The sequence below is a fragment of the Sphaerodactylus townsendi genome, linkage group LG02, assembly GCF_021028975.2.
Source record: "Sphaerodactylus townsendi isolate TG3544 linkage group LG02, MPM_Stown_v2.3, whole genome shotgun sequence".
Lineage (NCBI taxonomy): Eukaryota > Metazoa > Chordata > Lepidosauria > Squamata > Sphaerodactylidae > Sphaerodactylus > Sphaerodactylus townsendi.
Genome location: NC_059426.1, coordinates 100,519,734 through 100,546,562, shown reverse-complemented (window position 1 = coordinate 100,546,562; position 26,829 = coordinate 100,519,734). Strand labels below are relative to the sequence as shown.

General features: G+C 41.5%; 1 protein-coding gene across 3 annotated transcripts in view; it reads left to right on the top strand.

The window, feature by feature from the left end:
* Positions 1-26,829, top strand: part of GAS2 (growth arrest specific 2) — a 161,390-nt gene that overhangs the window by 69,427 nt on the left and 65,134 nt on the right. For 2 of the 3 annotated variants that reach the window (XM_048484412.1, XM_048484413.1), the window contains 2 exons: positions 11,922-12,063; positions 22,155-22,247. In XM_048484412.1, the coding sequence (XP_048340369.1) occupies positions 11,922-12,063; positions 22,155-22,247 (235 nt within the window). The remainder of the gene's footprint in view (positions 1-11,921; positions 12,064-22,154; positions 22,248-26,829) is intronic. The other variant, XM_048484414.1, reaches the window with a different exon arrangement.

Genomic DNA, 26,829 nt, shown 5'->3' with positions numbered 1-26,829 from the left:
AGCTCTGGTGGGAGAAATCTGTTGTTCTGAATTTGTGAATGAAGTCCAGTCCAGCAATCATACATTGTAATTTCCCCTCGAAGCTTCTCTGTATGAGGACATCCACTCTTAGATTAGCAGTGGAATATCATGGAAGATCAAAATGTTTTCGCACTAGTTTTTAAGTGTTGCAATTTTGGTTGTCAGATAAATGTCCATTATCCTTTTGCTAAGGGGCTGGCCAGTTTGTCTGATGTTGAGAGTAGAAGGGCATTGCTGACACTTGATGACATACATAATGTTAGAAGATGAACAAGTGAATGATCCTGAGATAGGGCGTTTTCCCCTTACCAGTACCTGCGCGCTACTGTAGGCAAGTAGCGCGGCGTCCCCCGGCACTCCCCACTACAGGGGTGGAGACAACGCAGCCGCCCCTACGCTGCCGCTGTCGCGCCCCCTCAGCGCACGTCATTCCTGGCGCTCTTCCAAACAGCGCGGGGTCGTGGGGAAGCCCAGGCGTGCACCAGAAATGACGGGCGCTGAGAGCAGCGCGTGGCATAGGGGGGTCGTGGCAAGTGGGGAAACGCCCATAGTCTGGCTGGTTGTTAGGTCTGGTGATAGTGTTGCCAGAGGCAGAGTTGGCATCTTGATTTAATTCAGGTCCTGATCCCAGAGTCCATGTCCTTGGTATGAAGTGCATAATTGCACAGCATTGGTAAGGCAGTCAGCAGTTGTTGTATACCAGAAGCGTAGCTGGGGGGAATGGCATCCAGGGCAACCCCTGTGCCCCACTTACCTGAGCCAGCAGCGGTCCCAGGCAGCCTGGCAAGACAGATGAGGCTGAGGGATGCCTGGCTGCGGCCTCCTCAGGGCCTGGCAGGGCAGGGCTGAAGGGTGCCTGGCCGTGGCCTCCATCAGGCCTGGCTGGGTTGGGTGGGGCCAAGGGGAGGGGTGTGAGGGCAATTCTCCACCCCCATGTAACCCTCTGGCATGTACCCCACATGTCCCTGTGAGTGCTCCCCCTGTTGTATACACATGATCATTTTTAGCCACTATTGTTATTTTGATAGCATTGTAAGCTTATGTTGATTTATATGCTTATGTGTTATGTTACTATGTTATTGCTTATGTGTTATGATACTATGTTATTGTTTACTACCCTGGGATAATGCTAACATCAAACTCCATGATTTGGGTTATTTGTTGTTGTATTCATTATATCTATAAGAGGAAGCACCTGACACAAGATGTGGCAGCTGAGCCTCCGCTCTGCTCCGCTCCAGGTTAGATTTTTAAAGCCTGAGTGACCCTGGGATGTGAACCTGTGGTGCCAGCTGAAGAGTCAAAGGGCTCTTGGACTAAGGTCATGGCCTGAAATATCTGCTAGCACAGAGACAGAGAGAGCAAGCCCTGCACTGAAGAGCTTTTTTTCTTGGATCCCCACTATAGCAGCATATAAACATTCAGTGAGCCCAGAAGGTTTTGATTGGTCATGATAATGCTCCTCCAGAGTAAAGAGAAAAGAGCACTATTAATTTGATTTGTTGAACAAAATTACCTCACATAAAAACCACTACTGTACAACTATGTTGAAAATAACTGATGCTAGAAATATATGAAGATGTAGAAATATATCTATTGGAAAAGAGTCAGAATTGAGTCCCTGCATCTTTGGGTCCATCTTTCTCCTCTGCTGACATAGCTGCCCAGTCTGTGCTTCTCAGGTGAAACATTCCTGAGTACATAAAGTCCTCCTCCTTTATGATTTATATTGTAATTATGTAAAATACGATCAATGATTAACCCTAGTTGTCATCTGTTGGATGGTAAACTTGTGGGAATCTGGGAGGGTGGTGTGACAATTGCAATGTGGTCTATTGCAATGTGGTCTCCTTGGGACTACACTTGAAGAGTGTTCAGAAACTGAATCTAGAGCAGACTGCTGCTGCTAAGAGTATTGGTTGAGACCAGTTACCAGGAGTATGTGACCTTGATACTACAGCAATTACCCTGGCTACCAATCTTCTGCAGATCCCAATTCAAGGTGTTGGTTTGTTCTTTAAAGCTCTCCATGACTTGGGGCTGGAGTATTTAAAGGACCATTTTCTCCCATATGTTTCTGTCTATAAATTTAGATCACAGAGAGAGGGTCTGCTGACTGTCCCTCCAGTCAAGAAAGCTCATCTGTTAGGCACACAAGAGAGGACCTTTTTGGTGGTAGCGCCACAATTATGGAACAATGTGCCCTGGGAAGTGACCTGGCTCCCTCAATGGTAGTCTTCAGGAGGTAGTTGAAGATTGTTTTATTTATTACTGCATTTGATTAATTTAGTTTTTATTTATTGGCAGTACTAATTAAAATTTTACAATTTGGTGCTTTTAGTTTTATTTTTTTAAAAAAAAAATACATTGAAAGCTCCTTTAAATTCCGCAGGGTAGAAAGGTGACTAATAAAAGTTTTAAATAAATTAAGTTGGTAGATATGTAGAAAAGCCAGATTCAAAGTGTCTATTGGGATCATGGGGCAGAACATAGAGCAGATGTCTAAAAAAGAGAGGACTGTCTTGTTTAAAAAAGGATGAATGACTATCATATAATCAAGAGAATCATTAGTTTAGTTTGGAGGATTTATGGCTTGTAGCAATTGAATGTATTGAATTAAGACACCTGTGTACATGACAGATGCTATCAGAAATTCCATTGTTTTTCACAGTAAACACATAATAAGGTATTTTATGTATGTGTATGTGCATCTTTCAACATGCCTGAATATATGTTTGGAAACCTGGCATCATCAAAGTGAATGATTGTCTCAATCTGCTCCTTTAGAATTAATCAAATACTGGCTTTTTGTCCCCTGCATAATTTGCAAGTCAAGTAATATACAACAGCTGAAATTATTTTTTTAACTGTCTTTTGGAATAGGTCAGACATTCTTGTGGCTTCTAGACAGGCTTTTGGAAAGGTTGCTTAGGAATATTGCACAAGCTTGGTTTACTCTATCACTGTAGTTCTATAAAAATGTGCACAACTTATTTTGATCAGGAAATTAAATGTGTTCCATGTGCAGTGATGACTATATTGTGCTGTATTCCACTCACTGAAAATTATCTTCTGTGCACAGATTAGAGCTTTCAAGTCTTCTGAAAAAGCTTCTTGGCAACTATAAACAGCATCAGCTCTCTTTAAAAAAATCACATTTCTTCTGACTTGAAGCAGTAGTATAGGTCAAGTTATTTTGTGAAAATTACTAACGGACTTGGAATGGCAAGGGGCAGATGGGACAATTCACCTCAGAAATATGCAATGACCCTTCTCTAACTTCTCAACTTGGATTTTTTTAAAAAAGAAAGTCTTTATTCCTTTTCTTTTTGGAGATATAAGGGAAAATGTGCAGGTAATCCTTGATCCTATGGCAGAATCAGCTTCACTACTGTGTAGATGAAAAGAAGGTTTGCAAGGCAGAAGGAAATGAAATTGAAACGCCACAGTTACTGTGTAGCTGCAAAGCTATTTAGCAATTATTTGATGGGGATGGTGGTGAGGCAAAAAAACCCCCTCACATCCCAGCTCAATCTGTGAAATTCAAATGTGAAGATCATAAAGGGCTTGGTATAAAGAAGAAATTAGCAGAATACAAAATGATACTTTTCCAGAACAAGGGCCCTTTCCCCACTTACCCTTGTCGGAGGGTTGCTGCGCGCAATTCACAGCGTGCGCAATTTCTGGCGCGCGCCCCGGCTTCCCCACGACCCCGCGCTCTGCACGGGGTCATCAAAAGGCGCCATTTGAAAAGGCGGCAGGAATTATGCACGCTGAGGGGGCGCGAGAGAGGCAGCGTCGGGGCGGCTGCGTTCTCGCCACCCCTGAAGTGGGGAGTGCAGCTGGACCTTGCACTACTTTAGGAGAGTAGCCCGAGGCTTAAGGTAAGTGGGGAAAGGGCCAAAGAAAGCAAAATTAAAGTAACAAAAAAACCCCTGAGAGATAATTAGAACTGTTTATATTCAGAAAAGTTGCACAATAGATACAAATGCTTTTTTAAAAAAAAATTGGGATTAACAATTCTGTTTTGATAACCTAGGTGATTCTAACACATAAGGGTCATTTTCATTCCAGTTGCTTGACTGAACCCCCCCCTTCCCACACACACACTCACAGACACACTCATACTGATTTAGGCCTTAATTGGAATTTGTAGAGAAATAAAGGATAATTCCATATTTCAGGAGATTTTAAAATATGCTTTGAGTCTCCCCAGAGCAAACATTTTAAAACAAAAATATGGAACTTCTTTTGGAAAAATTATATGAACATATTTCTTTTTCCATATGATTTCATAGTACCACAGTCCCTCTTGGGGTACAGAGCAAACCTGACCACATTTTTCCAGGCTTACATCATCTGTTTCACTCACACTTTCACATCCTGCATTAAACCTCCTGCATGCACATCAACAAGACAGCATTGTAAAAGGAGTGCAACTGGGGAACTTTTTTGTGATATTTGATAGGAGCAATTGTGTGCACTGCTGTTTTAAAGTAACTGTGGCTATACTCTACAATATCAACAAAAGTCACTTTTGCCATATGGAAACTTAATTATGTCAGGATGATCTGTTCCAAAACACTTTGGAGAAATTCAAGTCATTTAAAGAAATCTGTTTTTAAAAAGCATTTGAGAATCAACTCTTTCTTAAATGGCAGTGTTCATATTTCAGAGTTAGAACTTATAGTTAACAGATTTGAAAATAATAAAAGAGGAGTTCTTAGTTATTTTTAAGTGGTTGGAAATTTATTAGGTGAGAAGAAAACATAGATATTTCCCTGCAGACTTTCAGCATAAGTTTAACCTTGCTTTCCTTTAAGGTACTGAGTAAAGTTCTAGCTCTACCAAAATGCAAGACAAAACATCCTTTTCTTTCCTTTAGCACACTCAAGCATTGTTGAGGAAAACTATGCTGCATTCAGATATCATAACAAACTCCAGTTAAGCAGAAGTCCTTTGGCCTCAGACTTGAACACCACTTGTTTTCTGTTACTTTGCTACTTCGCTCGGGGCATGTGGTTTGGGTGCAAACTGCCACCAGGAAAGTTTGGTAGAGAGGCATGAAGAAAGAGAGGCATGATGAGAGGCATGAGCTGTAAGGGTGAAGGCTCAGTGCTACATGATATTCTAGTATATAAGCAGTGGTTCACTGTGTGATTTGTTAATAATGTGGCCTGACTGTAATTTGCTTTGCTTCATCAATATACCTAATTTTCAACAAGGTTGAATCCATGGATACTTAAATGCAGATTTGGAGTCATGAATAGACAAGACAGATTTTTCAATAACACTGAGAAAAATCCCATGCTTGCAAAAAAATCTGAAATTTAAACAAAAATACATAGGGGTTAACCCCCACAAATTATAAAAGCATCACATGTAACTTTAAGAAGTAAATGCACTCAGTGGCTGTTGCCAGGCATCCGTAACAGAACTGCCAATCTTTCACCCTTGGTTTCTGTCAGTAAAAATGGAAGAATGAGGCAAGATCCTTTCCAGGGCTGTTTTAGTCTTTATGGGACTAGGTCCACTAGCAACTACCAGGTGTCCTGATGCAGTGCGATTTGCATGTCTAAGCCATATTTGCCTGCTTGCTATTGGTCAAAAATAGCCACCATCCCATAAAAGCCAGTGTGGTTTAGTGGTTAAAGTTTCAGACTACAATCTGGAAGAGCCAGATTGAATCTCCCGCCCCCGCCCCCTACTGTGGAAGCTTACTAGGTAAATGCGGCCTAGTTATAAATGGAGGAGAGGAAAAAGCTGCTTTGGATTCTCATTATGAAGAATGGTGGGAAATAAATGAAGTGAACAATAAAACTCCATTTGCAGTCCACTAACAATAAAGGTATCTGCAGATGGGGGAGCAAATATAAGGTAGATAGGTTGGTCGGTCGGTCGGTCGGTCAGTGGGTGGGTGGGTGGGTGCTGAGAGAAGGGAAACATAAAGATATCGGAGTTGCTTGGAGCAGATAAAGAAGAAAGTGTGTTCAGAGAAAGATACAGGAGAAAGAGGGTTGTTTGTTGATTCTGCACTGAGTTGCTGGGCCATAGTTTTCCTGTGTAGAGGCTCCTGGGGAAGTGAAAGGAGGCAAAGCTGAAAACAAGGAGGGGGGCAGTAAAGTTTTATTGTTTGATTGGGATGGAAGGAGAGAAAAGAAGAAAAACTGGAGAGAATATTGGGACTGCCACAGAAGGAAAGCGTCAGCATGGTGTAGTGGTTAAAGTATTGAACTAGGAACTGGGGAAAACCCAGGTTCAAATCCCCATTATTCCATGGGAACTTGCTGGATGACCTTGGATCAATCACACACTTTTAAGAGACATCCAATGAATACAAATGGTGTTACCAAGCGGCAGGCAATGGCAGAGCACCTCTGAAAGTCTCTTGCCTTGAAAACCCTATCGGTTTTTCATAGGTCATCTGTGATTTGATGGAAAAAAGAAGGCAGAGGAATAGAGGAAATAGTGAATAAAGGGGAAATGAGATGCTCCCCTGCAGGTGCTTGCAAGTCCCCTGCTTGTAATATTCTATTAGCTAGCTAGCTAGCTATAGCTACACCATGCATATTCTTCAAACTATTGCAATTGCTACATATTTGGTTTTTTTCCAGCTGGAATAGTACATCAGCTGTAATTAGTTTGCTAGTATAAGGGAGTCAGCTGAAACCTGTTCAATCCCATGTTGTTTGTAGAGTTTCTCTCTTCAGTGTGTTGTGATACATCCAAATATTATTTATGGCTTCTTTTGAGTATTTTTCCCATAAGCAATGTCTGTCTGGACACGGAGGTGGAGGTTTTTGCAGACATCATTTGTGCTTTCCCAGTGCTTGACTTATACAGAATCTTGAATGTAATAACCAGCTCCAGAACAGAAGCAGATACTCCATAAATCACTTTAATAGCCAAGCTGCACATTATAACCATTTATTTTTGGTCAGAGTCGTTCAGGGAAAAGGAGACTTTGAATATTTACAGCATCACCCCACCCCACCCTCCTTATCAAAGATCTGGCAGATCTTTGTTCTTTTACCTTAGAAATCAGTGTCACACAAAAACTGAAGAATTTGGCCACTAACTTGGTTTTTGGAGTAAAACTAAAAAATGTCTTGTAATCCCTAATCCCTTAAAAAATCTGTAACCATTCACAAGCAAACTTGGAGGACTACCCTGTTTCTCCGAAAATAAGAAATCCCCTGAGAATAAGACGTAGTAGAGGTTTTGCTGAAGTGCTAAATATAAAACAACCCCAAAAGGAAGACGTAGCAAAGTTTTTGTTTGGAAGCATGCCTGTCGAACAGAACACCAGAGCATGCAGCTGTGGAATGGAAAAATAAGACATCCCCTGAAAATAAGATATAGTGCATCTTTGGGAGCAAAAATTAATATAAGACACTGTCTTATTTTTGGAGAAACACGGTATAAGGAGTTGTGGTGACATGATAATTCATAAAAGAGTTCATGAGTTGAAGACCTTTGGAGTTGAAGACCTAATCAATCTACTTTAAAATTTAAAGTGGGTTTAACTTGTTACAATTTTGTACATGGTGTTACAGCTACTGACTGTTAGTATTTGAACATTTTGTCGTTGGGAGTGAGTGACAGGAAATGGTCAGGGCCAGTTAAATGAATTTTGTCACCTCAAGCAAGTATACTCTCTTCTGTAGCTCTAGAGGGGTTTGGACTGAATCTCACCAACAGTAGTGAGAACAGTTATAAGCTACGGCACTTGCCTCCTCATATGGCAGCTGCAAGTAAGCAGTATCCCGTAGGTGAGTTCCTCACATTGCTACAAAATCAGTTGAGTGAATAGTTTGGGCAGAGAATCAGCCCCGGAGGAGGACTGGTGATAGCTGGAGTGACTATCAGAGAAGGTGACACTCCCAAAGTTAAGAACATAAGAACGAGCCTGCTGGATCAGACCAGAATCCATCTAGTCCAGCACTCTGCTACTCGCAGTGGCCCACCAGGTGCCTTTGGGAGCTCACATGCAGAATGTGAAAGCAATGGCCTTCTGCTGCTATTGCTCCTGAGCACCTGGTCTGCTGAGGCATTTACAACCTCAGATCAAGGAGGATCAAGATTGGTAGCCATAGACTGACTTCTCCTCCATAAATCTGTCCAAGCCCCTTTTAAAGCTATCCAGGTTAGTGGCCATCACCACCTCCTGTGGCAGCATATTCCAAACACCAATCACGCGTTGCGTGAAGAAGTGTTTCCTTTTATTTGTCCTAATTCTTCCCCCCAGCAATTTCAATGTATGCCCCCTGGTTCTAGTATTGTGAGAGAGAAAAATTTCTCTCTGTCAACATTTTCTACCCCATGCATAATTTTATAAACTTCAATCATATCCCCCCTCAGATGTCTCCTTTCCAAACTAAAGAGTCCCAAACATTGCAGCCTCCCCTCATAAAGAAGGTGCTCCAATCCCTCAATCATCCTCATTGCCCTTCTCTGCATTTTTTCTATCTCTTCGATAAGCGGAGCCAGTAGTGTTGGTTTGCCCCCACCCCACTGATTTTCTTAGAAGAAAAAGGCAAACTCCAGCTCCCTTTTAGTAAAAGAGAGCTGTGGCGAATATGGGTGAGGAAGTGGTTAAGTGGTGGTTGGATGTGAGGGAGGGCAGAGTGAGGTGTGTGAGGATGAGCTGGATGTGTATGAAAGTATGTGTGTTGTGTGGTAGCAGTGGGCGAGGCACAGAGATTGAAAGCTACCTGCATGTGGGGGGGGGGGCACCTGGTGTCTCACATGGCAAAGTGTGTATGTGTTTCACTTCCAGTCGTATTACCTAACAGTGTTACCTATGTACTGTTTTCACTGCTCATCTCTGCCCATCTGCACAAACATCCTAAGCCCTCATACCAAGCCCTCAGGCCACAGTCAGGCAGGCTGCACGAACATTCTAAGGGTGACAGTTAAACACAAACAGCTTCATGGCCTGGTGCACCAGGAAAAATATGTTTTACCTGGCTCAGGTATGGACTTTTGGCGATTTGAAGGTCCCATTACCTGCCTGCAACAGGGAGGAATGTCATGTGAAAATTTGGGGGCGATCCATCCAGCTGTTTCGGCATTAGGGAGTGACTAAACAAAGTCACTGTTAGCTTTTTATGCATATAGATTCCTTTCCTAATCATCCCAAGCATAGAGTTTGCCTTTTTCACAGCTGCCATGCATTCCCATGGAACTATCAACTAAGACACCCAAATCCCTTTCCTGGTCTGTGACTGATAGCACTGATCCATGTAGCGTGTATGTGAAGTTTGGATTTTTTGCTCCATGTGCATCACTTTACATTTTGCTACATTGAACTGCATTTGCCATTGCTTAGCCCACTCATCTAATTTATAAAGGTCTGCTTGGAGCTCTTCACAATCTTTTCCTGTTCTTACCACCCTACATAAATTGGTATCATCTGCAAACTTGGCCACCACGCTACCCACCCCTACCCTCCCCTACTTCCAGGTCATTTATGGATAGGTTAAACAGCACTGGTAGCAAAACGGATCCTTGGGGGACACCACTCCCTACATCTCTCCATTGTGAGAACTTCCCATTTACACCCACTCTTTGCTTCCTGTTTCTCAACCAGTATTTAATCCATCCCCTCTTATTCCTTGATTGCTGAGTTTTCTCAATAGTCTCTGGTGAGGAACTTTGTCAAAAGCCTTTTGGAAATCCAAGTAGACAATGTCCACTGGTTTCCCCTTATCCACATGCCTGTTTACACCCTCAAAGAACTCTAGTAAGTTTGTAAGACAGGACTTGCCTCTGCAAAAGCCATGCTGACTCTTCCTCAGCAGGTCTTGCTTTTCTACATGTTTTATAATTTTTTAATGATAGATTCGACTAATTTACCAGGAACAGATGTCAAACTGACTGGCCTGTAATTTCCTGGTTTCCCCCTAGACCCTTTCTTAAAGATTGGTGTGACATTGGCCATCTTCCAGTCTTCAGGGATGGAGCCTGATTTCAGGGATAAGTTGCATATTAAAGTGAGAAGATCAGTGATTTCATGCTTGAGCTCTTTAAGAACTCTTGGGTGAATGCAATCTGGGCCAGGGGATTTGGTAGCATTTAGTTTATCAATGGCTGCCAGAACTTCTTCCTTGTCTACCACTATCTTCGCTAGTTCCTCAGATTTGCCTCCTAAGAAGCTTGGTTCAGGTGCAGGAATTTTCCTCACCTCCTCTTGGGTGAAGACAGATGCAAAGAATTCATTCAGCTTCTCTGCAATCTCCCTGCAATCTCTCTCTGCAATCTCATTCCACCATGTCTCTGTGATGCCTACTATATCAATGTCTTCCTTCAAAACTCTGTACTCCAGCTCCCCCATTTTAGGTCAAACCCTTCTACTTTTAGGATAAAGTCTCCTGTATACCCTGTCTCTGACCCTCGCCTGGGATTTATGTGCTTTGCCCTGTAGCCCTTTGTAGACACTATCACTTATTACATGCACGTGTTATGTGTATTTGCCTGCTGTGTAATTTCTGCATTGTTTAATGTGTGTTAATTAATTAGTTACATTATTTATAGTCCCGCTTTCTCACTGAGACTCAAGGTGGGTTAAACCATGTAAGTAAACACAATTACTTATAAGTGATGCTTGTACTTGGTTTCAGATTATGAATCCTATTATATTGCTTGTTGGATGTCCCATCCTTTTGATTGCATTTATTGTAAACTTCCTTGAGACTCAGTGAGAAAGGCATACAAATAACATTAAATAAATAAATAAACAAATATGTATGCCTAGGAACTTCAGAGATGTCTGAAAGCAAAACACTTTGGGATATAGCATCTCTCTGGGAGTCTGATATGGAATAATGTATCTACTGCATTGCAGGGGTTCCTCTTTGTATCCACTTATACACTACTTATATAATTGTAAAATAATCAAATATTTCAAATGCACCATCCAGCTCTGTTGTTCTACCATGCAAAAGTAACTGAACACAACTTCTCTCCACCCCTGTAAAGTGGTGAGTAGTATAACAATGAGGTTACTTGCATAGTCATGTTCCTGTCATTATCCTCTTCTTTCCTCATTATGTTTGTGTGGTATAGTGTGTATGTCTCTTTAAGAGACTAGTATTTAAGGATGTGTAAGGAAGGGGAGTGCATACAGCTATTAGAGTGTTTTTAGAGTGCTTGGCTGAGCTTGAATAAAGTTGGATTACAAGACCTGGAGAATTTATTGTAAGACACAACAGTTTGTTTGTTGCTTTCATCTTCAAGTCTGAGCTGGTTGGAGAAGGAATGTTCTGTTTTCAAAGTGATTTTAGGAACAGTTATACTTGTAGGGGGCATATTTGATGATATAGCTTTTGTGGCTCATGAGGAAGATCTGAGGTTTAGTCCCTGTTAGTCCCATAAAAGGATTTGATGCAGCAGGTCCAGGAAAGACTTGTGCCTAAGACCTTAGAAAGTTTCAACCAGCTGAAGTAGACATCTCAATGCAGCAGAGGCGTAGGAGGTTAAGAGCTCATGTATCTAATCTGGAGGAACCGGGTTTGATTCCCAGCTCTGTTGCCTGAGCTGTGGAAGCTTATCTGGAGAATTCAGATTAGCCTGTACACTCCCACACACGCCAGCTGGGTGACCTTGGGCTAGTCACAGCTTCTTGTAGCTCTCTCAGCCCCATCTACCTCACAGGGTGTTTGTTGTGAGGGGGGAAGGGCAAGGAGATTGTAAGCCACTTTGAGTCTCCTGCAGGAGAGAAAGGGGAATATAAATCCAAACTCTTCTTCTTCTCTCTTCTCAATGTTACATGGATCAATGGTATAACACCACTTTATATGTGTGTATAATAGCAGGCAGTAACAGTACCTTACTGTCCACCTAATTAAGCATTTTTCTACAATGTTTACAAGGTTAAAGATTTTGTATTTATCTTATAGATAATGCCAGTGAGGAAAATTCCATGCAAAGCCAATGCACCTTCTGGATCATTTTTTGCACGGGACAACACAGCAAATTTCTTATCGTGGTGCAGAGATGTAGGAGTGGATGATACTTGTCTGTTTGAATCTGAAGGCTTAGGTATGTAAACACTTAATCACTACCCTTTTCGTTGTCTTAAAACGTAATGTAATTTGCGTTGTATCATGTCTGTCTTTTAAAAATTTGTATGGGAGCACAATCAGATCTGTGACAATAACAAGTTTTTGTCTTTGAAAAAAACATTATTGTGTTTGGAAAGGGCATTAGAGAATTTGACCAAAGACTTCCTCAATTCATCCATGTTGCTTTAAAACAATAAGGTTCTGTCTTCCTCTGAGGCTTTTCAGACGTAATACAAGCCATGGTTAGTTTGTGAAACCAAGATTCAGCTCATAAACATTCTCATAAACATTCAAATCTTGATGGGCTCAACAATCTCTGGGACACCTCCTCCACACCTAGCAGAACCTGGGTGGTATCCTAGTATGCATTATGCAGCAGGTGGCATCAAGGAACGAACCACAAAATCTGCCTTTATATATCCATGTGAAACAATTGTTAAGACTAACTGTGGTTGAGTAGCCATATCATCAGATCCTGGTCTGATGTATCTTCATTACTTATAGCTAGCAAAGGGACATGCATTTGGACAGTCACATTAGCCATAGTTCTTTTAATTAACCAATGGTTTCAAGTAATGTCTGAACAGAACCCTTGTTTTGAAGCAAATAAGATTGAAGCATTTGTTTGAACACACATCTGGCCAAAAATACTTGATTCTCCTTTGATCTGTTTTTGACTATTGTCAGGACCAGTCCTACACATTCAGAAATTCATAGTTCCTAGGCACAGAATGCAACCATCCAATATGAAAATGATAGCTATCTGGATACCTTGACTAATTTCTGGTTTAGATAGTACTTGTAAAAAAATCCAAAATGAATGCCACAGGATTTTTGGATCCTTTGGAATACGTAGTTTTTGAAAAGTTTAAATACTAGAATCTATAGCAGTTTATTTGTCTGGTATTGTTGATAGGTACATGAGATTTGCTTGCAAAAATTTTTGAAAATCTGCTGCTTTTTCATATTTACTAACTAAAGGCAAGAAAGAGGGCCAGGTATTGACATCACAGTAAGTGTGAGTGTTAATTTCCTGATATCATTTCTGCCTTTAAAACAGGTCATGGAATCCTGACCCAACATGTGCCAGTTTGGCTCTCAAGTGGGGAAATGGCACATTGTAGATGGGAAGAATTAAATTTCCATTTTCTGCCATGCCACAGTGCTCATCTATGTTGCCTCTCCCCGTGGTAGCTCAGTTTCACATCTGGAAATGGGAATGTTGTCTGGCCAGCAGTTCTCATATCTTGGAATTGATACACTCATCGTCAGGCATAGGTTTAAAGACATAGTTGTGAAAATGTGAGACTACTTCAGTGACTCCTCTGATCTTTATTCAGCTGATTGATCCTGAGAACCTAGATAAATAATAAAAATGGCAATATTTGTTTCTTGAACAGCTCTTCATCAGGAAGCAGTGATTTCAGCAAAGTCACCATTTTGATACTATAACCCTTCTCTTCCTTTACTCTTCAGTTAAATCTCTTTTGCTACAAAATCTGGGACAACCTTTTGCCTCAAGATTGCATTTCAGCTGAAGATGAAGAGAATCAATTGTTTGGTTAGGATTGGAATTGAGATAAAACTGGGGAAAACTGTTGTGATGGAAGACAAGTCTGTTTGTGTAGTGTACTAAATGAACCCACTGTGTTGTCTCATCAAGAGGTCTCGGTTGTCAGCTGCTTAAAAGGTTTTTGAATCTGTGCAGCTCTTATCTTGGTGGCAACTGATCTGTTCGTCTTCAGTTTCAGCATTTGGACCCTTTGCTATCCCTGTTCTGTCCTTTCCTTCAGTTATTTCTAATCATTTAATTATTATATAACCATAATAATAGTTGATTTATTGGTAATGGCAGACAGCATAGGGAGGGAGCTCAGTAAAAGGGGACTATGCTGAAGCTAACACACAACTGTCGTTTTGACACTCTAAAATCATCTTTCTGATTCTTCCTTGTGGAGGAAGCAAATTATTTTGTGGAAGGGCAGAAATGATATAGAGGGAAACAAATGACATCGAATATCCAGAGTAATCCATACAAAGGAAGCAGAAGAAATGGACATCTGTAACATGATGATATTGGAATGTGTATTGTCACATCCTGTGTGCCCAGTGTGCTGCTGTCTCCTGATTTGTTCAGAAACTCCCAAGAGCTAGGAGCTGTTTCACATATAGAAGCAGCACAGTCATTAGTTCCCACCAGACTTGTAAAGGTGAAGGTAGTCCCTTGTGCAAGCACAGTGAAAGCACTGATCCATGAGGTGAAAGCATATCACAATGTTTCCCAGGCAGACTATGTTTTACAGGATGGTTTGTCATTGTCTTCCCCAGTTATCTCCACTTTACCCCCAGACCTGTACTGTAAAAACATAAATTTCCCCTTTCCTCATCTTCTGCCCAGTCTTTTGCCCAGTCTTCTACAAGACAGGCTGCTTCAGATGATACTTAGAAGTAGGGGTAAGCAACAGGAATGGAGACTGTTGAACAGCCCTGCGAGTACAAGAGGGTTATTTTTCACTGACACTGACACTGACACCCCACCAGGACTATGCTTAAGACAGCAGCAGTTTCATCATGGCTGGCCTCCCTATCCTTCTCTACCTGCTCAATATACTGGTTTTGCTTATTATTATGAGATTTAGTGGGGTGAGTTGGGATTGATTTTGTATTAGCTCCCTCCTCCTAGATGACCCAACCAATAAGTTACAATATGCTATAATAATGTGGATATTCAAATTGATAGAATTTCAACCCTTTTCAAGTGTCTTTATTTTCTTTAATTAAGATTTATGATTTTTCTGAAAGTGAAAGGCTTTTCTCAGCTTTGTAGAAAGATCTGCCTTGTATCTTCATAGCCCTAATCTGTGGAAATCCACATCTAGTGCTATGGAGAAGCAGATGCAATAAATGTGGACCTGTGTGACTCATGGGGAGGGGAGCCATCGTCCCACTTCCATGCTGGGAAAGTAATTTGCCGGACAGACCACCCAGTGCCACTGCTGACCCTTCCCTTAGCCACCCTCACTCCCAGCTTGCCTATCTTTTCACTATCTCCTGGGAGGCAGCATAGTGGCACCTTCCTGTTCCACATGCTCACCTGCATTGCCACCACTACATCACTCCACTCCACTCCTTCCTCCCTACCTCATCATCTACATTGCTACAGTTCCTGCTCCCTCTCAACCTGCTTGTCCATCTGCCTTGACATCTGTCCTTCTCACTGCTTCCCTTTTGTCATGTTCAGAACAAATAACTATCATTCATAGCTGTGAGACCAGATTGTTTTAATTTACTGTTTTGGAAAAAGTCATTGAAGGCTGTTTATTGAAATTCAGTTGCAGCTAATCCACTGTCTTCTGTGTTATTCCGTGTTACATTTTATGCATCATCCTCTCTCTACCTATCAAGCCATCTTTATCCCAGTCTGTGCAAACCTGGTGAAAACCAGTTTTTACACTGTATTTTCTAGGTGGCCCTAACCTTTCCTGTTCTGTAGAGATCTGTTGCCACTAAACTTCCTTTGACCTGCTTCTTGATATTCTTGTTTCAGTCTCTTATATGTTTGTGAATGGATTCACTGTTATCTACAACATCTTGAAAAAGACCCTTGAATGGCTCTTCTTTTTCCTAATACCAGTGCTGCAGAGTGATTGCTATTGGCTCCTCAGTTTGGAGGGTCAGGTTCTTCTTACTATTCTAGTAAGGGAACACCTTGTGTTCTGCACTAGGGTAGAAACCTTCTTGACTTGCTCTGGCTTTTGCTGTGTGATGCCTCAGTTTGATATCTGGATGTAGAGTTGTTCCATTTCATTCCATTCACTGTGACTACCAACCACCAATTCTCAGTTTATTTTCTCTTGTTAGCAACTTGTGTTGCAATTTTGTTTTATATATTAGCTGGACAACTGGTGGGGCTCTTTGAAGCTTGTCTTGAAGACACATATATCAGCCTTTTTTCAAGTATCTCACTGCTTTAATATTGTTATTTCTGGGAGGGGAAGGTGATGTAGTTGTGAGTCTTCTCAAAAATTCAGTCCCATGACTTACTATTGTATAATCCTTCAATCTAAATATGCAGCAAAACAAAGTGGTAGAATGTTGAGATGATGGAAGAGTCCATTTGGAAATAAGATGACATTTTTCAAATACCCCCATACTTGAAAAATGCCCTAAAACCAAAAACTCACAGCAAAAGGACTGGACTATAATTTCTCTCTGACGTGCTAGTTTTGTTTTTGTTTTAAATTAAGGGTTTTTTTTCTCTCTCAGGGGAACATTAAAAATGCTATAACCTATCTGTAGTATATTCTGCCATCTTAGTACACCTCTCATTCTGTTTCTATGACCAGACCCAGGTTAGAGTAATGGAAGGGGCATTTCATTCACTCATACTTCCTGTTTTTGCATTTCTACCATAATGTTCATATATTTCTCCCCCAGCCCAAACTTTGGAAGATGCATAATCTATGTCTCCACTTGCAGCTCAAGTATGCTAAAGTCGTCTACCCATTCCCTGGTTCTAAAGGAAGCAGCTTTCTTTTTCTTGGTCTTTGGGGCCTCTCAGTTGGGAATTAGCACAGCAATGACAGCATGATATACTATGGAGGATATCAAACACTGTTCTTCATTTGGGAATTTTGTAGCAAAAGATCATCTGGATTGTATTCTGGTAGGGCAATCTGTCTGCAAAACGTAAATGTCAAGATGGGACCTAGAACTAATATCCTCTGCAATGGTGTTAGATGTCTTTTGCTTAGCAAAAGTGGAGGAAAGGAATTTCAAATGGTTATAATACAAATTTATACAATTGGTTAGTAAAATAGAGCAAGGATGGCATGAGAAATTAACTAAGTTTATCCCTATAGGGAGAAAATTTCAAGCGTTGGCATGACTCCGAACTTCCCATGAAACGTTTTAGAAAAACTTGTTATTTTTTAGAAGTTTGTGCAATTTAAATGATAATAAATAACAGTTATGATCATTAGAAACTGTTCTATCCACTTTGACTAGGAAAAAAGATATGCTTTCCACTTACACAAGAGAAAAAAGCCAGGGAAGGACAAAAATTATGAAAGACTCTATTCAGTAGTACTGGGAAATATGTCGACACTCAACATACTTGAAATACTGGTGTTTGCAGTACTTTATGAAAGACCTCTGTATCTTTGTGACTACACAGTTCTGGTAACCTCGAGGTTGTCAAGGCAACCCAGCTTTTTCATGAATAGTAAGACAAAACAGGTGTGAAAAAAACATGTGAAAATTGTCAGGGGTGCAGAAAATGTTTGTTTTCTTCCTTTAGCTTCTGTATTTGCTAATAACCTTGGTGGGTCTTAATTTTCTATCTGTGTTCTCCTGAAATTTTATTTTTCCTTAGCAAGCAACTGGCCTCTAATATTTCTTCTCTTTGCAACTCCATTTTCTATTTGATCTCTATATTTTTCCCTGTGTTCAGTTTTGCTTATTCCCCCATAACTTTTCTGGAGATGGTTTCAGCCTTGTTCTCTGATTGGTATTTGCTACCCAAACAAGCGGAACTAGAATTAGGGGTCACCACTGAAACGGTACTACAGGTACCATAGATAGTAGTAGGGATGTGCAGCAAAAAACTGGCATTTTTCAGATTTGGGTATATTAAACCCTTTTTTTTTGTATTTCTGAAAAAAGGCAAATCCCCATAATGGTTTGGTGTTTTCAGATTTATTTATTTATTTTGGGACCATCATAGTCTATGGGGAATCTTTGTGAGGCTCGTGCAGGGATGGTTTTTAAAGGCAGAGGCACCAAATTTGCAGCATAGCTGCAGGTCATTGTCCTTTGAAAACCACCAGGTTTTGGTAAAGTTTGGGTCAGGGGGTCTAGTTTTATGAGTTCCCAAACAGAGTGACCCAAACCATTCTCCACTGTTTCCAGTGGAGGAGAAATAGGGCCCCATAAAATTGGACCTTATGACCCAATCTTAACCAAACTCATGAGTTTGGTTAAGATTGAAGAGGCTATTTTTTAAGGTAGAGGCACCAGTAAGAAGTGTCACTAGCAGCTGGTGCCTCTACCTTAAAAAATAGCCTCTTCAGAGCCTCCCAGAAATTCCCCATAGGCTTCAGTGGAGATGTTTAAAATTTAAATGTCTCCATTAGCTGTCTCAAATATACTTTCTGGACCCCCATTTCTTCTCATTTGGGGACTGATAAAATTAGACCTCCTGACCCAATCCAGTGACGTAGGTATAGATGTTTTATGGGGGGGGTTCGGGGCAGGGTCACGCCCCCACCTGCCCCTGGGGGCATGGCCATGCCTCCCCAAGCCCCATCCCCGGCCTCAGTGCTTATAAAAGCAGCTCTCTGGGCAAGGGATGGCAGATTCACAGCTGGCAGTCCCTTCTGCCCTCCCCTCCGGGCAGAGACGTAGCTAGGGAAAATGGAGCCCAGTGCAAAAATCTGAGTTTTGCGCCCCTCCCCCCATGGGTGGCCGCTGTGATGCTGGAATCCACCCCCAAACAGCATCACTTTCATTGGTGTTTAAACTAGGGAGCCCAGATTCTCCTTTTAAATCCACCTTAAATGGAGAATCTGGGGTCCCCAGTTAATACAACGTTGAAAGTGATGCTGTTTTGGGGTGGATTATCCCCCACTCTGAAACAGCATCACTTTCAATGTTTAAACTGGGGACCTCAGATTCTCCCTTTAAATCATTGCTGAAGGATTCTCCCTTTAAATCCATCTTCTATTAGCTCCCATTGAAAACAGCGGGGGATGGGGGCACCCGTTTTGGGAGTCCATAACTTTGGACCCCCTGAACCTCACCAAACCTGGGTGGTATCATTAGGACAGTCGCCCAACAAATCTCTGAAATTGTTGTGCTGCTAGCCTAAAAACTGCGCCCCCTGCAGGCCAAAAACTGAAAAAAATACAAAAATACAAAAAAACACAAACGTGGGGTGGAGCTTCAGACATTTAACGGGGCGTTTGAACCCGAGAAACCCTCCCTTACCTACGTCCTTGACCCAATCTTTACCAAACATGAGGTTATGGGATCTTGGGACCATGCTGCAAATTTGGTGCCTTTATCTTTAAAAAAAGCAACCCTGCCCTGCAAAAATCCCCCAGACAATGTATTGTCAGAGGCTTTCATGGCCTGATTCAACTGGTTGTTGTGGGTTTTCCGGGCTGTGTGGCCATGGTCTGGTAGATCTTGTTCCTAATGTTTCGCCTGCATCTGTGGCTGGCATCTTCAGAGGTGTATCCCAGAGAGAAGTCTGTTACACACTGTATCCAGTGAGAAGGGAATGTTTAGTGAGATATATTGTCCATGTCCCAGGGTGGGAAACCAATCAGTAAGTGTTTGGGTGGAACTTGCTATGCAAAGGTGTGGTTAACCACATTGTACTGCGGGTGGGGTTTTCAGTCCATTTACATTCATATTACATTCGTATTCCCTGCAGCAGCAACAGTATTAGTGAATGTAAATCCTGTGTCTGGGTATAGTCCATTGCCCATTATGTCCATTATGCATTATGTTAAAGACTCAGCCCACTTCATAAAAAAAAAATTAGCAATCTCCATCTCAACCCTAGCGACAGACTTATCAGCTTCAATGTCGTCTCACTATTTACCAATGTTCCAGTGACACGCTCGCACACATCGGCTGGATTTTTCTAAATGACATCACATTTGTTTCAACACTGCCTAAAAACCAACTACTTCCAGTGGGACAGTGATTACTATCAGCAAACAGATGGGGTAGCCATGGGAAGCCCCTTCAGCCCCGGGATAGCCAATTTTTACATGGAACATTTCGAGAAACAAGCCCTCGAAACAGCACCCAGAAACCCCACAACTTGGTTCTGATTTGTGGATGACACTTTTACAATCTGGAGCCATGGCAAGAAAGAACTGCTGAATTTTCTGGGCCACCTTAACGGCATCCACCCAAACATCCAATTTACCATTGGTTCCCCACCCTGGGACATGGACAAATTGAAAAAGAAGGAAAACTGCCTTTTTTGGATGTCTTGGTCTTTTCCAATCACAACCACCAATTGAGCCACACAGTATACAGAAAACACATATGGCCATTCACCAGGTGCCAGTCTTGTGTTGGCATCCTTAAGTGGCATCTCAGATCACAATGCTTGATGGTTTTATTAAATATATATTAAAAAACTGCCAGATATGTTTTTCAAGCATGTTCAAGAACAAATTATGTTGTTAAGAATGATAACAAAATATAGTCTACCTATGTGTGTTTCATGTGATTTACTTGTTAACGTGGTTTATCCAAATGAAGGGTAGTTCTATTAGAATATGTTAGCTGTTTAGCAGTACACCCCCAACTGGATCTATTTACTTCCATATAACTTCTATGCCAGAAATTGCTATTAAAGAACCTCGCCTTACAGGAAATTCTAGACTTGCTTTCCTAGTTGTTTCTTTGAAAAAAATTTTTTTACCGTCAGGGGTCTTTTAGATATACTCCTTTGCTCAGTACATGGGGTTACTGTCAGGTCATTCTAGGAAACTGTTCCAAGTCTGCCTGTTCCAAGATGAATCAGATGTAAAGCAAGAGGTCCTTTTTATCCAGAACATTTTCTTAAATTTGACTTTCACCTAAAATTTGTTTAAAAAGCCAAGGTCAAAGCAAGTTCAAAAGTTACTGTGGGAATACTGATCATAAAAAGAAGCCCTGATAGCCAGGCATTTTTTGTAATGGGTGTAATAAAAGAATTGCTTCAGGCCTCCATGTTGAAGGGGCTGCATATAATACTTCATTCTCATTATGCAGAATTTTTTTTAGTTCCCAGTACTTTTAATCATCATGGCATGCTCAGTGGGAGTTTGAACTTCTGTTCTGATTTGAGCTACCCTGTATCATATCATTAACTGTGAAATTCCTCTCAGGTTTCAAAAAGACTAAGGCATGGTATAGACTGCTATTCTTTGAGAAATAAAAGCCTATGCTCCCCTCAGCATAGGGGACTAGTTGCATCGTCCTGTGAAGTAAAAATAAGTGACAATTGTTGTCTCTTGATCCATTCCATATACAAATAAAAGTGTTATTTAAAATAATATATTGTGAGGGTTACCTTCCACTTCATACAATGGAAATCCAATATCACTAAAAGTCAGAAAATGGGAACTGACTTTTTAGGTGGTGTTGTCTATCACATCTCCCAAACTTAACTAGATGTTTTAAATGTTGGGCTTTTGCAATTTTAAATACTGTATATACTCGCATATGAATCGACTTTTCCAGCACATTTTTTGTGCTGAAAAAGCCCCCCTCAACTTATACGCGAGTCAGGTGTATTTTAAAAAATATTTTAGGGTTTTTGTCAGCCGCCAGGGGGCGCAGTTTTTAGGCTAGAAGCACCAAAATTTCAGGGATTTTTCAAGAGACTCTCATGATGATACCATCCAAGTTTGGTAAAGTTTGGTTCTGGGGGTCCAATGTTACTTTGGACCCCCTGAACCAAACTTCACCAAACCTGGGTGGTAACATCAGGAGGGTCTCCTAAAGATACTCTGAAATGTTGGTACTGCTAACATAAACATTCCTCCCCTGACCAAAAATCCAGTTTTGAAGGATTTTAACTCTTGTGTTTTAGCTTGGTTGCTGATTGAGCTGAGGTTTTTGTACTTTTAAAGTTATTGTTGAGACCATATTGTTTTTGTTGACCCTCTTTTCCACTTACATAGCTAGTTTACTGTTTTTCTTTGAAGTAAATATTCAAAAACATTTAACTTACTGATGCCTCATTTAATGTAATTTTATTAGTATCTATTTTTATTTTTGAAATTTACCAGTAGCTGCTGCATTTCCCACCCTCGACTTATACGCAAGTCAATAAGTTTTCCCAGTTTTTGTGGTAAAATTAGGTGCCTCGACTTATATGCGGGTCAACTTATACATTTTGCTAAATGGAGGTCTCACTGGATTCCTGTATTCAGTTAATAACTTATGTTAACCTCGGGGGAGTTTTGGCAAGGAATAAATGGGTCTTTGGCTTTCTTGCTCTATAAGATTGTTCTGAGCTCTGTCCTTTCAATGACTTTGACTATGCTATGGTTATAGGCTCTGGATGCAATGAACAGACTTCAGCTCTTCTTCAAGGAATCTCCTCTGCAAGAAAAGGGTTTGCCTTCAGTTACGCCAGCATGCTCATACGTGTGGCTGATTATTGAACTGCTTCACAGTAGTGTTTTTGTTCACCCTTGGTGTTTGTGGCTCTAATGTAATATGCATCTGTATTGTCTGTGTGTGACAGTAACTTATTCTGATGCAACACATGTAAACTTTATGTTTTATTTTAAGCAAGGTTGGTTCATTTTTGAATAATACTGAGACACCAGTATCTTTTATTTACCTTACCCACACTGCATGATTGCATTATAGTGTAAGGAGAATATCTTCAATTTTTATATATGATAAAAATCTTGCACAACTTATGCCCCCTTAAGCTGCATTGCATGTAGTACTCTAGCCATATATTGCAGTCTGTTAGGGAACTTTAAATGCCATCCAAACTAGCATTACACCCTTCTACTCCTGTTGAAGTCAGTGGACTTAGAATGGTATAGTGGCTTAGGGCACCACTATTATTGTTCATGGCGCACACACACAAAAAGTAGCATAAGGGCATGAAAGGTTTCGAAGCGCGTGACTTGGGAAGTAACATGTTATGCAAACCTGTGTTACATTTTCCTTGTCTATATATCCTGAGACATACTGCACCTTTAATTTAATAATTGATATCATTAAAAACATTCATAATATTGTGATCCCAATGCTAAAGAGGCAAAGGCCTCAGTCCAGCTCATTGGCCTGGCTGAGACACCAATCTGGGGTATGATCCATTGAATACAGTGGGGCTTACTTCCAAGTATATATGCATAGGATCAGACTGTAAATCCCATTAGACTAGTAAAACAAGTTAATCAGTGCCACTAGTTTCATGACTCAGTTGGATAGGGTATCCATACGAACAAATCCAAGAGTAGAAGTTTGGATATTCCGCATTTACTGCCACTCTGCTGCATCAGAAAAAGTTATATTATTTTCTAACTGGTTTTCCACATCGTTTGTTTAAGCAGTTTACCTACATGTGTGCATCTGACTTCTCACTTTGAGGACTGTGAAGTCATTTTGGACCATGGTGTTATTAAATCTATAATTGATAATAGATATGTTGCTTATTGTTTGACAGTGCAATCCACAGGGGGAAGGGCAGTTTTACAGTGGCTGGCAACATGATTAAACGTCACTAAAGTTAGCTACACCCCCAAGAGTGCTCCCAGACTGCACCAGTGTGGACTTCTGCACCAAAAAAGTGCTGGCATGGCAGCAGCTTTTCAATTCAGATGCTGCTGAGCCACATGGCACCCCACTGCTGGCATGTTTCCTCACCATGCAAGCATGTTTGTCCCTTACACTGGTGGAGTGGGCACTTACATCAGTGCCCTCTTGGATGGCTTCCATGAGTCTTTTCATCCCTCTCCGTCCATGGATTGCACTGTAAATGACCTTTAATTTTTACTATGCTACTTCAAGAGAAAGCTGGCAATGAATATCTGATATCTACCCTTTCTATGTCTCATCATATAAATTGAGACTCGTGGTAATTCTGAAATAAAAATGTGTAGTGAAATACTGCTTCCCATGGTCCAAATGATCTTAAGAGGGATAAAACTGATGTAAGATGCAAAATGGAATACAGCCGAAGAAGTGAGAGGCTGTTAAGGTAATGACAATGGAAGGTAGTTATTGGACAGAATAAAAGGTTTAGTGAATTGATGGAATCCAGATACAGGGAGCCCTAGCATGTCAAGTACCATTCTCTGTGAATAATGTGGGTTGTATGTGAGTGTCCATAAAGACTGGAGAACACAAACTTAAAAATATATTTTTGATAGAAAATAAACATGTTTGAAATACAGAGTAAAATGTTGTTATGATCTACCCATGATCCAGACTATTCACTTGCTTGAAAAAATAAAATTACTTCTCTATCAAGTATCCAAGACTGAAGTACCCTCTTCATCCGCTGCACCATTCCTTTATAATTTCCAGGGCTCTCTGCTGTGGGATAAATATGTATTCTTTGGACCTCCTGACTCATAGGGATAAAACTTACATTCTCCAGGACATTTTTCCACTGTTTATATGTTACCAGGGCCAGAGTTAGGAGGAAAAAATAAATAAATTAGTAAACGTGACTGGTGCTTTTCCAACCCTCTTGAAACCTTACTGCCACAAAGTAATAGAGTAGCTAACAGTTCGATTCAAATGGGAGGGGGGGGATATGTGGAGGTGGCTAGGGATGGAGGTGCTTTCACGGAAGCTTCAGGCAGCATGGACAGGAGGGAAAGTTTAAATCCCTCTGGCCTCTCCAATCACCCCACAGGACAAACAGGCTTACATTGTGCTGCAGGGCCTGGAGCTGGCATTCCTTGGCTGGAACACCAGCGCAGAAGCTTATCCTGGGGACAAAACCTGCCCTGGGCACTCCACATACCCCTGTGCTCAAGGGCAGGGGTTGTGGTGGGGCTGGGGGTGACTCGGACAGACACTGCAGTGGCAGGCTGGCTGCCGCAGCGCATGTCCAAGCCGCCACCCCAGTAGCCCATTAGCCTCCCCGTAGGCTGCCTCCTACCCTCTCCAGGTACTGGGGAGTGCAGAAACCGGCCTGCAGGGAGGCAGGGAGCAGGGCGCCATGGTTGCTCGGTGCGGGAAGGAGGGGGTGGAGCGATTTTGCATGCCCCCCACCTTTGCGCCCAAGGTCATCTGACTCCCCCGTCCCTATGGGTGGTACACCCCTGCACCAGAGGAAGCCAGTTAACATCAGCTCCACACCCAGGAATGCCCCAGTCCACCCTGCACTGGGGTCTGCTCAGATGCAGTCATAGCTCCACAGGACCCTGGTCTTCTGTGTTTGTCCACTGCAAAGCTATGGCTGGCAGGACACTGGCGTTTTTGCACCCTTAGCTAGTGTGGGAGCCTCTTCTGGAGGAGGGGAAAATGTGATAGCATGGCCCTTCACTGCTTCTACAGCACAATCACCCTCTTCCATCTGAACTGGACTGCCTATGGTATAGCTGGAGAGTTGCAGATTTAAAATTTTAGATCTTTCAGAAGTTCAGAGTAGTAAACACAAAATAGAATTTGTTGAAAAGAACAGCATCTGAACCCTGCCTATGTACAAAATCCTAAAGTCCCTACCAGACATCCTAATGTCTTCCAATCAGGGACCGGATTGCATGTTTTCCCCATTGCTAGTGTGTTTTCAGATAAAGCTCAGCAGCAAGAAGGCTTCCATATACCAGGTGTCCCTGCAGTTTCCCTGCTCCATTCCTCAAAAGTAGCTACTCTACTTCCAAGGGCTACCAGCACCCACCCACCCAAGATCTGGCTCTGCTCAAACCATTGAACCTAGGGCAGAAACTCAAGTTTATATATCCTTGCCTAAACAATATACCTCTTAACCCTTCTCCCTCCAAATGTCACTGCTGTGTACTTTCCTGCCTGTTCATCCTTTCCTGTTTCAGATACCTTGAATCCCTCCTCTCCAGCGCTTCCTGAATTACCATGCCTGCCTTTTCCACATATAGGGCTTACCAGAGATTTTCCCAGTGGTCAAACCTTTTCGATTGCCCTCAGCTTCAAAATCACTCTCTGTCCTACATCAGTAGTTCAGTATCCATCCATCCATCCATCCATCCATCCATCCATCCATCCATCCATCCATCCATCCATCCATCCATCCATCCATCCATCCATCCATCCATCCATCCATCCATCCATCCATCCATCCATCCATCCATCCATCCATCTAGGTTCTTCCCCTTATGGGCTCAAGGCAGTTTACATGATATAAAATGCAATAAATACAATTCGTATAAAAAATGCCAACGCTGATCCAATCCTTTTTGAAAACAGAGGAGGGGGAAGAGAAAGTGCCTAAAGGGAAGGTTAGGCAACTGCATAAGGTGTGGATAAGTGTTTGCATAAAATGGAAACCAAAAAAACCTACTGGAGCCGTGGCCTTTCCCTGAAAGGTGTACACCCCCCCCTTCCAAACAAAGGACCACATTTTCCTTCCAAAATAGTACTGCAGTTATATATGATTGTTACTTCAACAGGTAGAACAGAGTTTTGGGGATGGAATTTTCCATGTTCTGTTGTTGCCCACCACACCTATGAAATTCTGCCTCAGTGCGGAGACTCCAGCAGCAGCACAGGTTTGAAATAGGGAGTTTAAAGTCAGAGGAGTAATTGGTAGAAATCACCCTTCCTCCTTTCAACAGCAGGACATATTAACTGGACACACCATCACATCATGATAAGATGTGGACAGACATATGTCTTATCTTAGTGTGCCACTAAAATATGTAAAGAACCACTTGATCAGTATTGGGTCTTATTTGTTTAAGCCTCATGGGGGAAACAAGAAAGTGAAGCGACTATTATTTTATAGATATTTGATATAGATCAATCTGATTTTTATTATAAAACTCTCCCTTTGTTTCACTGGATGATTCAGTAGCCAATAACCTTGGAATTACTCCATGAATTTCCAAAGAAAGACAGTGCTGTAAGTCATGAGGGAATCATTGTTTAAAATATTAGAATTAAAACAGGGATAATCCCAGTATACTGTGATTACTGTTTGGTTAGAAATTAAACTAATCTGGTATGATTCGCCTACACTAGTGTGTATATTAGTTGGGAGGAGCCCTCTATGTGTAGACTC